General features: G+C 42.7%; 1 protein-coding gene across 3 annotated transcripts in view; it reads right to left on the bottom strand.

Moving 5' to 3' along the window:
• Positions 1-14,996, bottom strand: part of PATJ (PATJ crumbs cell polarity complex component) — a 370,230-nt gene that overhangs the window by 304,863 nt on the left and 50,371 nt on the right. For all 3 annotated transcript variants that reach the window (XM_055139113.1, XM_055139112.1, XM_055139111.1), the window contains exons 11-14: positions 12,214-12,355; positions 9,264-9,413; positions 5,670-5,746; positions 3,407-3,463 (exon numbers count right to left, since the gene is read on the bottom strand). In XM_055139113.1, coding sequence (XP_054995088.1) covers positions 3,407-3,463; positions 5,670-5,746; positions 9,264-9,413; positions 12,214-12,355 — 426 coding nt within the window. The remainder of the gene's footprint in view (positions 1-3,406; positions 3,464-5,669; positions 5,747-9,263; positions 9,414-12,213; positions 12,356-14,996) is intronic.

Genomic DNA, 14,996 nt, shown 5'->3' on the forward strand with positions numbered 1-14,996 from the left:
CATTAGCAGCTCCTGTTTAACATTAGCTACCCATCTACCTGTGAGTCTTTCTGTGTTCTCAAATTGGTTCCATTTATCTAAGTCTCTCTTTATTCCAGTACCACACTGTTTTGATTACCATAACTTTACAGTATAAAGTTATACTGTAATTCCGTGTAACTCAGGGGGATCTGAGCCATGAAATGCCGCCTTGAACCACTCCCCACAGAGCTGTTCAGTGAAGTCATCTGGGCAATGTGGAACCTGTCAGGTGGGAAGGTTGGGCCCCACAGGTCTCTGTAAATTTTCCCTTGTTCAGTTTGGGGTATTGAGAGCTATACATTCACCCACACACCACCAAAGTAGCGCTGAGAACCAGACACTCGCTGGCACAACACTGACGGTGACTTTTGAGTAGATACTGCGGGCAAAGACTTGAGCTACGAGCTGGCATTCCATAGCAAACGGCACGTAGGAGGTAAGTGAAAAAGCTCACTGGGAAATGGGCTGGAGAGACAGTACAGTGGGTAGGGTGTTTGCCTTGCACATGGCCAACCTGCGTTTGATCGCTGACACCCCTTATCCCCTCCCCGAACCCTGCCAGCAGTGACTCATGAGCTCAGAACTAGGAGTAAGTCTTGAGCACCACAGGTGTGGCCCCAAAACCAAAGGGGAAGAAAAAAATATTAGTGGGGAATGTCTGTCTGTGTAACCAAAGTATGTAGTAATCATTTCTACATAGGAAAAAGGGTCCAATTTTTCCCCCCAGACTTGCTGTCTGGGTTAGAACTCAAAGAGTCAACAGAGGAACTGATTCCAATCTCCTTGTCCGGTCCCTGCTCATCTTGCTTTATCCACGGGTTGGTCCTCGACATTGGACTCATTAGGAACAAATCAGAGCGGTGAGGAAGAGCAGAGACCCGCAGAAAGAATGTCTTGCCTCCCTGAACAGGGCTTGGCCCTTCCTGGGTATAACCCCCAGAAATCAACACACACCACTCACACCCCAGAAACTGAAACCATGAACAAGACACATACTCCAGCTTCAACCACACTGAAGAAATAAACCAGAAAGGGTGCTGGATGGAATCCTTTGACCTGAAGGATCCTACCTAATATCAGTTCTGACTTGAGTAAGGTGGCCGGGACCAGAGGCTACATTAATGCAGACCCATCCACAGAAGCAAGAGTGGTTTGTCTGCAGTCCCTGCTGCATTGGAAAATGAAATAAATCAATGTTTCATTTGTCTTTTTCAGCCGTCTACCCCTTCAGTCTTCTGAGTTCTCAGAGAGAAAGCAGAAAGGGCTTCCATGACGGGAGCCGGTACAGCCCATGATGACTGACTCTTTCATGCGCATCACACGCTATGCTTGTGGATGCTCATTCAATGAGCTCTGTAAGGGGTCCTACAGCAAACTGCCAAAGTTAATGAGCAGCGGGATTTTCTAAGATCCTTACCTGACAAGTAAGGGATACCAGACAATGCAACAAGGCAAGTGTGACAATTGTGTGATTTACTACCGTCAGTACTGAAATTATGGAGACAAATGAGACCAAGAGATCAGGGGTGGGACTGGGGGCAGGGCACTTGCCTTGCACAGAGTCAACTTGGGCTCCATCCCTGGTACCCTGTGAGGTCCTCTGAGCCTGCCAAATGTGATCCCTGAGCACAGAGCCAGGAGTAAGCTCTGAGCACGGCCAGGTGTGGCCCAAATAAAAAATAAACAGGGATCTGGAACAATAGGACAGTCGGTAGGACATTTGCCTTGCATTTAGCTGGCCCAGGTTTAATCCCCAGCATCCCATAAAATCCCCCAAGCCCCAACAGGAGTGATCCCTGAGCACAGACCCAGCAGTAAGTCCTAAGCACTGCTTAGGACTTAAAAAAAACCACCTAAATAACTAAAGATAGCAGCCTTGAGCACACCAGCAGAACCAGGAAGCATGGTTCCCTAATCTGAAAGCTAAAGGAGGGACCAGAGAGACAGCACCGTTGGGGGGAGGCACTTGTCCCAGATTTGATCCCCGGCACCGCATAGGGTCCCTGCTAGGAGTGATCCATGAGCACCACTAAGTATGGCTCAAATCACCTTCCCCTCCTTCAAAAAAAGGGGCAAACCTACAAGGTCTTAACCTCCCATCATGCTACTGGCCCACCTGCTGCTTTTACAGTGCCACTTAGTACCAAAATAAAGGGTTCGCCACGGAGGAACTGAAGGCCCTATAGCCTCAAGATCTCTCCACCAGCCTCACGGAAACACTTGTCACATCTGCCACTCACCCCCACACCAGCCACATCCCACCTCTGGGCTGTCATACCCGATGCTCGTCTCATGCCCAGCTCCTCGTGGTCACTGGCTTCAAGCCTGAGCCCAGAAAATCTTGCTCCGGCTAACTGGTGCTCTATTCCCACCCCGTACCCTCCACCCCTGCACCCCCCACCCTGCCCCCTCTCCATCTCTGGTCTCTCCTTGATTCCTCATCTCCAGGAATGCGTTCCCTCTCTATCCCTTCCCGTCATTTTTACAACTTTCTTACAGGACCATGTTTTTGTTCACGTTCATGCCTGACCCAAAGCTGGGACCTCTTCAGCTGAGCTGGCAGCTGATTCGCCTGAGCAGAAGTTCAGTAATTATTTCAGGACTGAATGAATAAATGTTGCAACCGGCCTCCACTCCTCCCTAGGTGGATAATTTGAGGCAAGTCAATCATTTTTCTCAGGCTTTAGTATCCTCCTCTGTGAAATGGGTTTGAAAAGGCTGGGCTCCTTCACGTAGGAATTGGAGGATGAAGAGCTACTGAGTTAAGAACTAAACTTTAAAGTGACTATTTTAGGAAGTAGTTTATCAAAATGAGGACATAATCTGTGGATGTTCGAATGAAGAAATCAGTCTGTTAAAAAATAAAAAGCGGGTAAGGCGTTTGCCTTGCACACGGCTGACCCAGGTTTGATTCCCAGCATCCCATATGGTCCCCTGAGCACCGCCAGGGATAATTCCTGAGTGCAGAGCCAGGAGTGACCCCTGTGCATCGCCAGGTGTGACCTAAAAAGCAAAAAAAAAAAAAAAAAAAACCTGAAAAATAAAAAGAAATTTTTTTCTCATATGTGATGATGTCATTGGAAGGTTTGACCCAAAGACAAAATAAAATAAAATAAAATAAAATAAAAAAGTGGGCACAGCAATCAACTCTGGTCTTCTGGGGTGGCATAGGAAACTCCCATGTCATGTTCTTCTCTATAATGGGCGACCATCACTTACTGTTCACCTATTGGATAAACTGCCAGAAAGACAGTTTCCAGAAAGGTCCAGAAATATAGTCCAGAAACCTAACGTGACAATATCAATTTGGTTCTTTGACAAAACTTGAGGGCAATTTCTTTTTTTTTTCAAATAACCAGGTAACGTTTTAAAAAATAATGCTTACCTTGGAATATCTTTGTAATTCAGCATCATCAGCAACTTGTGTGTCCAATGTTGCAACCTAAATTTACAAGAAAAAAAAAATTCCCAAATTACACGAAAAATTTGTCAGAATATAACTACTTTTTCTAAGTTATTTGAAAAAAAAATATGTAAAACCTATATGTTTATAACACCATCTGGCCTGTATCCTACTCTCCTTTTTTGTATTTCTAAGTTTTCACACGCAATCTAAAATGGAGAGGGAGTGTTTGCTTTCTTGTTGTTGTTATTGTCCTCCCCAGCAATCTTTTTTTCCCTAAATTATTCAAAACTTGAGCCAGAAGGGGATGGGCAAATACATATCCTATTTTTAAAAAACCATGATGCCTAAAATTTTAATGTAATCTTCCATGACAGTGAAACCATAAAATTTTTATACTTTTGATGAAACCCGAAAGTGTGCTCGTTTTCACTTTTAAATTTAGACCTTAAAGCAAAGTTTGCAGTGAAGTCAGACAAGCTCGGAAAACCTGAAGATGTGACTTTGCGCAGGAGCTTAAACCCTTTTCCTAGGGGGAAAAGCTGGCAAGGGCACCAATGCCTGGCTGAGGAGGAAGCTCAGGGAGTGAGTCCTTACAGCTTCTCCTCCTGGCCTGAAACTATTGTTCTCAGTTTCAAAGGAGGTCGTTTCCTGAAGTGAATTCCTCCAAGCACATACTTCACTGATGATTTGCATCTGTAAGCTGTTCATCAAATAGGTGGAGGGGGGACTCGTTAAACCACCATCCAAAGCTTTCAGACTTGGAAGCTGGAGGGAAATGAAATAAGGGGCAGTGAAAGCGAGCCTGCTTTCACTCATTCTGCCTGCTTTCTCCTTCCTGCTCCTCCGCAGCAAAATAAGGAGTTGCAACCTATAATGAGTGAATTGGCACCTTATAGCTTCTCACCTCATATTCTGTCTCCTTGTGCTAATCCTCTCTATCCTTCCACCTCCCACCCACTGCCCCAGGGCCTTTGCAAGTTGTAGTGATAAGAAGGATATTATGGGGCCAGAGCGATAGCACAGCAAGGCATTTGCCTTGCATGCAGCAGACCCAGGTTCGGTTCCCAGCATCCCATATGGTCCCCCGTGCACCGCCAGGAATAATTCCTGAGTGCAAAGCCAGGAGTAACCCCTGAGCATCGCCAGGTGTGACCCAAAAAGCAAAAAAAGAAGGATATTATTTGGGGGAGAGGAGCCCATGGAGCCCATAGCAAAACTTGCTATGGATACATACTGCTCTGCTCTAGTAAATTACTCTGAACCCCAAACCACCATGGGCAAGAAGAAAAGGCCAGGTGGTAGGTAAGGTTAAGCCCAGTGACACAGCAGCATTGAGATCAGGCAGCAAGGGTTCCAGAAGCCTGCCATGCAAATACATTAGCCAGGAGAGAAAAATGTAGACTGCTCTCACTCTATTTAAACAACACTGAAAAAAATTTCTGGGAATAGATAGTGACTCTATATTCTGAACCAAGAAGGGGAAAAAAAAAAAAGATTCTCCACAGTCAACAAGTACTAATGACAGCCATCTGGACGAAAACGTGAATGACAGTAGAAATCCCATAGAATATTTTATTCCTAACGCCATTTACGGACTGTGGTGGAGGCACAGTTTTCTGCTTTCATGTAGACTCACCTGGGGAGAGGTAATCAATCCCTTACCCCCAATGAATCTAATACCAGGTAAAAGGAAGTCTAATGGACCACGGATACTATAAACTTATGCCTAACTTAAATTACTTCCTGTTCCCCCAAATACATTTGATAATCATTCTTTCATTTTTCTCATAAAACTGTAAGTTTTTTTGTGAAACATAGGACTAATATCCATAGCCTTTTCAGTGCACAATAAAACAAACAGATCATAAAAACAATCATAAAAATGCCAGCAATTTTAAGCAGCTGATACAGGTAATAAATTTAAAGGCCAGCTCTCTGGCTCTCCCAACATTTTTTCTGTGCGTTGTCAACTCTAAGGGTTGCAACACACCCTGAAACTTGGGTTTTAGAAACAGAAGCTCAGTGACGACCTTAATTATTCTTACAGTTTAAAATGAGGGGGGGAGGGGCGGGGCTGGGGGAGGGAGGGCTCATGATGGATTGGTACAATGGGGAAGGAAGGCAGGAGGCAAACAGAAAAGCAAGATGATTGTTCTTTCCCCCTCCTTTCTGTCAACTGGTAGGTTTGGAGCCCGACATGAAATGAGACATGAATGTTTGTGATTAGAAGATTCTAACATACCATTACTTCATAATCATGGCCCAATATGTTTTCCCATCTGGATTTCAGCTCATTTTCTGGAGTGTCTGGGACTCTTTCTGGATTGAAACAAAATTAAAAAAATTTGAAGCTACTGTGAGCCAAACACACTTCACTAGTAAATTCTTCAATAACAGCTTAGTTTCTGCAAGTAAAAGGGAAATGAATGAAAAGGAAAATGCATTAACTTCGATCGACCAGGTAAAGTAAATCAGAGACGACTTACAAGACTAATGTACAATGTCAGGGCCAGCTGTTTCCAAATTATGATGGGGCTTTTGTTGTTAAAAAGAATTTGAAAGGGAAGAGGAAATGGTAACTTATAAGTGAAATTTGAATTATGTACCGCTTACATGTAAGCAATCTGGAGTTCACATATAAAATTGATCTGGCATTGCTTTATAATATGTTAGGACAAACAAGGATCTAATGTAAATGCTAATAATCATTTCAAAGTAGTCCCTTCCATTTACCTTAAAGAAAAGTAAAAGCTTAACAAGATATCTTTACTATTAATAAGCAAAGTATGACTTTTACTAAGCAGATATTATAAAGGCTTGTTTGATTTAATTCTATCAGTGAGTTGCCTGAATTCTAATATAATAATAGAAACTTTAGGCATTTGAACTATTGTAACTACTTAGTAATTTCTTTTTTTGTCTTTTCTTTGTTGTTGTTGTTGTTTTGTTTTGTTTTGGGGTCATACCCTATTGTGCTCAGAGCTTACTCCAGGCCGTGCTCAGGGACCATATGGGATGCTGGGATTTGAACCTGGTTCAGCTGCATGCAGGCAAGCACCTTCACCATGCTACTATCTCTCTGGTCCTATAAGTAAGATGATTTTAAAGAGTTAAGAGAGATCTAAGTGTCCTGTCCATGCCCCATAAAATCTCAGCCAGCTCAGTGCACAATTCATAGACTGAATAGTGCCTAATGGGCAAAAGTCAAAGCTCCAAAACTCTCACTTCCACTTCTGTCCATAATAGTAGCAGAAAATAAATAGACTTCTATATTTTTTAACTGTCAATTTGAAAGGAAAATTCTCTCTAGACCTAGAGTGGATAAGTTACAGAATAGCTCTATCACCACTGATACAGCCATCTGCCTGAAATCAAACGCAACTTGCAGTATCAGCTCTTCCAGGCTCATCTTGGGTGCATATAATGCTTAATTGAATAAAACAAATCATTAAGTAAAACAGGCTCACCTCAGAAATCAGGAACTAGGACTAATGAACACTAAAGAATTTAAATGACTAGATTTACAAAAGAATATCCATGAAATAACTATATAAACTGTCAGGCTAGATCACAGTCAACGGATAACCTAAGATCCAATTAAAAACAGAATATCTTTTTTTGGTGAGCTCTGCAACTTCGCACCTACTCCTGATGACATTTTCATAAGAAATTGAATTCTATCATCGTGAAAGTTTAACCTCTTCCAGGAAGCAGCTCCTTATTTGGTAAGGGAAACTGAAGAAAATATACAATATATTGTTTTCCTGTGAGCTTTAAAACATACCACGTAGGTGGAGAGGTAACAGGGGTTAAGGCGTTATCTTACATAAATGCCAACCCTGGTTCATCCCTGGTACAGCATAGGGTCCCCAAGAACCATCATTAATGAACCCTAAGCAGAGCCAGGGATAGCCACTAAACACTACTGGTGTGGCACACACACACACCACACACACACACACACACACACACACACACACACACAAAGAACACATGATAGTTGAGGATGATATTTCACACATAAACAACGTTGTTTCACACATGAAACAACGTTGGCTTTCCATCCACTATGGGGGCAGGGGGCTGGAGTGATAGCACAGCAGTAGGGCGTTCGCCTTGCATGCCGCCAACCCAGGTTGGATTCCTCTGTCCCTCTCAGAGAGCCCGGCAACCTACCAAGACTATCTCGCTATGATGTATTCGATATGCCAAAAACAGTAACAAGAAGTCTCACAATGGAGACATGACTGGTGCCCACTCGAGCAAATCCATGAGCAATGGGATGACAGTGACAGTGACAGTGACACTTTTAGGGGGAGGCCTCCAAGGTGGGGCTACTTGAGCCCTGTGGGGCCAGGAACTACCAGGACCATCTCAGTGGTGCTCAGGAGTATCCAGGGCCACACCACACAATGCTTCTGGGTCTCTAGGACTATCCCCAGCCACACGGTGCCAGGGAAGAAACCCAGGTTGGATGCATGCCTTGCTCTCAACCCCGGTGCTAGCTCCACGGCACTTAATCATATTATTTTCATTATCCTTCTACAGGATAATGAAAGCAGCCATGAGTTAGAAAGTATAACACGTGGGGCTAGAGTGACAGCACAGCAGGTAGGGCATTTGCCTTGTACTCGGCTGATCCGGGTTCGATTCCCAGCATCCCATATGGTCCCCTGAGCACCACCAGGGATAATTCCTGAGTGCAGAGCCAGGAGTGAACCCTGTGCAGGTGTGACCCAAAAAGCAAAAAAAAAAAAAAAAAAGTATAACACAAAGGCTAAATACCAAAAAAGAAGAAATTAACTTGTTTTCAGCAGTTCAATAAAATCTTCACAAAAATAATCCCCCCCACAATGAATAACATGAGGAGCTAAAATAATTATTTAACGGCAAAAAGAAAAAGAGCTAATTTCATAGTAGTTGGAAGATTTTTATCTAACTTGTATGCTTAAATAACATATCGAAAAGAATAGCGAGATATACATTATGAATTTTTATAATGAAGAGGAAACACTATTAAATGTAGGGATAGTTATGCATGTATAGTTGTATCGCTGATCATACACCAACTTAAGTATGCTGCAATTACAGAGGTGGACAGGACTGAGAAATGGTCACCACATCTGAATAAAAGTGAAATCAAAATTCATATGATTAAAAAAGGGGTAAGCCACAGCATGCTCGGTTCCGAACTGCCATAAGTGTTAAGATGTTGATGATCTTAAGAATATCTTATTTTTTATATCTGCCAGGGGTCTGGGACACTTTGTTTGTGGGGGTGAGGTAACTGTGTACATCAAAACCATAATCATCAGGGCTGAATCAATAGTACAGCGGGTAGGGTGTTTGCCTTGCATCCCCATATGATCCCAGCATCCCATATGGTCCCCGGGGCACCACCAGGAGCAATTCCTGAGTGCAGAGCCAGGAGTAACCCCTGTGCATCGCTGGGTGTGAACTCCCCCTCACAAAAAAAAAAAACCCATGAGCATCACTGTCCATATGGACTTATGACCATAAGTTGGTACTGTAATCATGTGACCCAAACTATAACAATGCATTCTTTTGCGTGAGTTTGCCAAGGGTATTTAGAGGGGGTGGGGGTGTTTGAAGGAGGGGGATGCTGACACTGGTGGTGTGTGTGGAGTCGGTACACTGTAAGCCCGAAACTCCATTACTAACCGGATTGCAAATCACTATTCCTAAGTCAAAACTAAAGATGCAAAAATACTTACTGTATTCCGCATGTCACATTAACTCCAAAGAGCAAACTTGGTTCACAGATAGGAAAGTTAAGATTACTTAGAAGGCTTTATGTTTGATGCTTGGTGCCTACCTGGTTTCTCTACTACAGGTGCACTGTCCACGTTCTGATTATCCATCTTCTCTTCCATTTCTTCTTCCTCCTCCCCGTCCAGAGTAGTTTCTGTCTCCACTGCTCCAGTTAGAAAGAGGGTAGGTGTTTTCGGAGGTTCTGCAGCAATTCCTACAATGAGAATTGTAGAATTGAGGGTGTTTGCTTTGCATCCAAAGCAAATGGATTGGCTTGACAGGAACAGAGCTCCTCATATTTGAAGGAACTTGTTCCATTGCTGCTCTCCCATTGTACAATTCCCTCACAACATCTCTGGTCATGAACACGGGGTTCCTTTATTTAAAATGCCAGCTGGGGGCCTTCGGGATAGTACAAGGGTTAAGGTGCTTGCCTTGCATCAACCCTGGTTCCATCCCTGGCACCGCCTGTAGTCCCCCCATGGACCATCAGGGGGCACTCCTGAGCCCTGAGTGAGGAATAGGCCCTGAGCACTTCGAGCTTGCTCCCCAGACCTTCACATGAGACTTTTAAACTACATAGGATATGTTTTCCTTCGCATTCTGCATTCTCTAGATCGATAATTGCTGGAGTCCATTAAACTCAAAAGAAATGCTGACCAGAAGCTGCTAGGGTTGCTGGGGAGAAAATTATACTCCAGTACATGGCGTGCTTAATTTGAGGCAAATAGTAGACACAAGGTAGAGAAACCGTCTAAAAGAATAGAAAGGAGGAAAAGACAGTAGAATTTAGAATCGTAGAGAAAGTTCTTGCATTAGAGTTAGAAGTTACTCAGCTTGGTGCAGTAAAATTAGATGCCGACTGTACCAGAGGCACGCATGGGCAGAGGTTAATGCACCTGGCATTATGAACACACATATCGCAGGAGACTATGATGTAGTATGATAAGTGGGTAAACACCATCGTTTCTCAACTGCATCTGTGGGCCACCAGGATATTCCAAGGGGGTCACATGTGAAAACTGCACAAAGAGGGGCTATGTCAGGAGACTAGGATGGGATGGGGAAGGGCCACAGGAAGAAAACGAGGTTGAGATGGTTCTCCCAATGGGAAAAGACTGGAGGAGCCCTTCAGAAGGGCTGTTAAGGCAAGTGGGAAGGACACCCGAACCACAGAAAGAAGGTACAGAGTTAAACCAAACCTGCCCCTACACAAATTTTAAAAGTAGGCATGCCCAGTGAAGAATTGCCAACTTGCAGATGCCATGTTTCATTTGATAGAGTCAACTGAAGCTCTCTAACCATCACTGTCACTGTCATCCCATTGCTCATTGATTTGCTCAAGTGGGCACCAGTAACGTCTCCATCGTGAGACTTGTTGTTACTGTTTTTGGCAGATCGAATATGCCATGGGTAGCTTGCCAGACTCTGCCATGCAGGCGAGATACTCTCGGTAGCTTGTCTGCTCTCCGAGACGAGTGGAGGAATCGAACCCGGTTCAGACATGTGCAAGGCAAACACCCTACCTGGACTGGAGCAATAGCATAGCGGGTAGGGTGTTTGCCTTGCATGTGGCTGACCCGGGTTCGATTCCCAGCATCCCATATCGTCCCCCAAGCACCGCCAGGAGTAATTCCTGAGTGCAGAGCCAGGAGTAACCCCTCTACATTGCCGATGTGATCCTAAAAAGAAATGTATATATATATATTATATGTGAGCTAATGCCTTAATTTTTCTCCTTTCTTGCTGATTTGTTTGGGCTATTTCAGGTCTTTTAGAGTCCCATACATGTTTTGACGTGTCTTTTTTCAATGAAGAAATTTCTATTCATCCTTTAAAATAAACCATTCTATTGATATAAATATTTATGAAACCTTTTAAGGTCAAGCCAGCACTTGTACAATTTGTAACTATTTAGGCCATTCAATTTATTTCATTAATTAATTTTTACTTATTTATCTACTTATTTTTGGCGAAGCAAGATGGTTTTTATTGTAACTCATTTAGAAAGACGTGAGGGGAGAGAAAGAGAGAAGTACGTGTTCAAGAGAGAACATGGGCTTCTCCAGAGAGGAAACTCACAAGCAAACGAACACAGAGACAAGGAAATGAGATCCAAGTTCAAGGGAGAACACAGGCTTGGAGAACAAGCCTATTTGGGCCATTTTAAATGTCACACGTACTATGTAGTTGACAAGGCAGTTGGCTCACAGCAGCACGTCCACTCTCACATAAAACTTATAAAGTTCCCATTTAAATAAAAATCAGCATCGGTTGAAAGCCAAGTGGTGTGAGCTTATTATAGCTTCGGAGAAGGGGAACAATGAATTTATCCTATGGCACAAACTTATTTCTTACTCACTACTCATATCACTAGTCATTCATTTCAAATTTAACAGGTAGTCACATGACTGTCAAATGCTGTTGACCTCTTTATAAGTTGCTAATTAAAATTTGCTTTGTATTCTGTTAGGTATTCGTGCTGGAATTAAACTCTCCCATTGAGATCACCAAAATCACAAGTATAATTTTATAAGTAAAAATGGGCTCGATAAAAATCAATGTTTCATTTTCTCTTGTTATAATTCAAAAAAGCAAATCAAGAAATGAGGATATCAGAAATAATCGTTAAAGGTGAAATGAAAACTGACGCTTTCAACATGTCAAAGCATTAGACAAAGAGAGCCCCTGGAACAAAAGGTGTCAAAACTGCATCACATGTGAGTAATGAAATTGGGAATCTTTAGGGCCAAGTGATCTCTATCCTCAGGCAGAGAAGCTCTGAGGGCTTGACGTGTGTCAGGATCCCTGATGGAGCATTTGGACGGGCGTACTGTAAGAGAGGCAAAGGAAAAGTTCCCTATGTGTTCATGAGCTGGTTCTTTTCTCCATCAATATATCACAAAATGGGCAGTTTCTATTGCCCGGATCCACAGAGCAACTTCTATCAGTGAGCCATTCTTCCAAAGGTCCACCAGCTGGAAAGCAGGCAGAGGGTCAAAGAGATTAATTACCTCTCTTCTCGGACTGTTCAGGAGGAGGAGCAGAAGATGGAGCCTTCCTTCGGACCAGCGTGAGGTGGACCACTTGCCCTGCGTTGCGTAAAACTTCGACAACATCCTGGTTGGAGAAGCCCTGAATATTCACACCATCAACCTAAAACATTTAGACACGATTACAAAAGACATTTCAAGTTAGCTACTAGTATTAATTCTGGAAAGGCAGAATACAATGAAGCAATTCATTTATCCTCCAATAATTTATAATCTCTAAGAAAGTATTCTAAAATAAGAATGCAAAACTACTGGTAAAAGAAACTCATAAGACTTCCTGAAGACCCAGTAATCAGATTCAAACTGGAGCTCCTACATCACGTATTTTAGGAAACAGTCTCAGAGAAATAAGGAAATTATTCTCTAATGCTATTAGAAATTCAAAGTGCTATAAAAGATGATCAATGGTCATACAGAGCTCTGAAGAAAGATTCATAGAATCCATTATTATCAAAATTGAAGAAGTCATCCAATCCTTCATCTCTTTATCTTAGCACTTTGTGCCATTTTGCAAAAAAAAAAAAATACACCTACCTGCCTCCATTAGCTCTTCTCAAGTTCTGAAAAAGTTTCTAAAGAAAGAAGTCTAACTAATTTAGTCTAGCTAGTCAAGCCATTGCTTTAGCTTTCCTTGTATTTTCTCCAAAGCTACTACTGCTACTGTTTATCTCTAAACTCTGTAAATCACAAGACATTTCCTGTGCCCAGTTATGTAAGAGTGATGGAAGGGCACAGCCATTCAATCTGTAAAACAAATCTGAAGATTCTAATTACGCCAACACTTGTTTTGGTACAACTCAATAAGTGGAGAGTCATTTATCTTAAAGGGAGGAAAGACTGACCTGATATGGTAAAGGAGATAATCACATTCTCAAATATATCAAATGTCTCCATTTTCTTTCTTTTTTTTTTTTATTTTATTGGATCACCGTGACATAGTTATAAGCTTTCATGTTTGGGTCACAAGCATACAATGATCAAACACCCATCCCTCCACCAGTGCACATTCCCCACCACCAATATCCCCGGTATACCCACCCTTTCTCACCCTCCCCCTGCCTCCATGGCAGACAATATTCCCCATACTCTCTCTCTACTTTTGAGCATTATGGCTTGCAACACAGACACCGAGAGGTCATCATGTTTGGTCCATTATCTACTTTCAGCACACATCTCCCATTCCAACTGATTCCTCCAGCCATCATTTTCTTAGTGATTCTTTCTCTATTTCACCTGCCTTATCCCCTCTGCTCATGAAGCAGTATCCAGCTATGGGGCAATCCTCCTGGCCCTAGTGTCTACTGTCCTGGGGTATCCGCCTCATGTTAAAGAAACTTAGGTACATCTACACAATAGAATACTATGCAGCTGTTAGGAGAGAGGAAGTCATGAAATTTGCTTATAAATGAATAGACATGGAGAGTATCATGCTAAGTGAAATGAGAGGGGCAGACATAGAAGGACTGCACTCATTTGCGGAGTATAAAATTTTCTATGTTCTTAAAATACATTTAGTTGAAGGCCAGAGAAATAGTACAGGGGCTAAGTCACTCGCCTTGCATGTGGCTGACCCCAGTTCCATGCTTGGCACTGCAGATGGTTCCTCAAACACTGTCAGGGATGGCTGCTGAGTTCAGAGCCAGGAATGGCCCTGAGCACCTCCAGACATGATCCATCACCCCTGCCCAACCCTGCCCCCACCAAATCATCTGTCAGTAGAAAAACTAATTTCACAAAGAGCATTTTGGATGAGATACCAGATCATGTATTAATTAAATGTAAAGTGAATGAGTTCAGATAACAAAAAGAGGTGCTGAAAAAGTGTTTTCTAGAAGAAAGTGACATACACCTTTCAAATAAATATGTGCATATATTAAATATGACATATGTCAATATATGTAAATAGCATACATATTCTTCTCCTGCCAATCAATTAGTAACTTTTCTTCACTGATAGTGAAGGGAAAACAGGACTGCTACACCCAAACTAGTGAAATTTCACTATACCAAGAAACAAAGCTTTTAAAGGGGCCAGAGAGATAGCTCAATAGGCTGGAGTATATGCTCTGCATTGCAAGAGGATACATCCAATTTCCAACACCACATGGTCCCCTGAGCACTGCTAGGAGCAACCCTCACCTTCCTCTTTCCAAACCCTACCCTTTCCCCACCAACATTGAACTGGGATTAGTTGTAAAAATCCTCAAGAGACTACTACTGTCCTGGGGTGTTAGTAGAGACAAGGGCCAGAAAGATTGCCCCACAGTTGGAAGCCTGCCTTATGAGCTGGGGGAGAAGGCAGCTGGGATATAGAGAAGGGATTACAAAGTCAATGATGGTTAAGGGATAGTTCAGGATGGAAGATGTGTGCTGAAAGTAGATAAAGGTCCAAATATGATGCCCTCTCAATATTTGGATTGCAAACCATAATGCCCATATGTAGAGAGAGTAACAGGCAGAGAGAGAGAGAGAAAGAGGCATTGTCTGCCATAGAAGCAGGGGGAAGGGTGGCGAGGGGAGGGGCAGGAGGGACACTAGGGACATTGGTGGTAGAAAATGCGCACTGGTGGAGGAATGGGCGTTTGATCACTGTATGACTGAAACTCAAATATAAAAATTTTGTAACTGTAGCTCATGGCGATTCAACTTTAAAAAAAAAGAAGAAGTAAAAGAGACTCTATATGTAAGTCATTTCCCTCTCATACATAAATATTGTAATAAAGACATTTCCCCTCTCAACTAGG

Source organism: Sorex araneus, chromosome 5, assembly GCF_027595985.1.
Source record: "Sorex araneus isolate mSorAra2 chromosome 5, mSorAra2.pri, whole genome shotgun sequence".
In the NCBI taxonomy this organism is placed as follows: domain Eukaryota; kingdom Metazoa; phylum Chordata; class Mammalia; order Eulipotyphla; family Soricidae; genus Sorex; species Sorex araneus.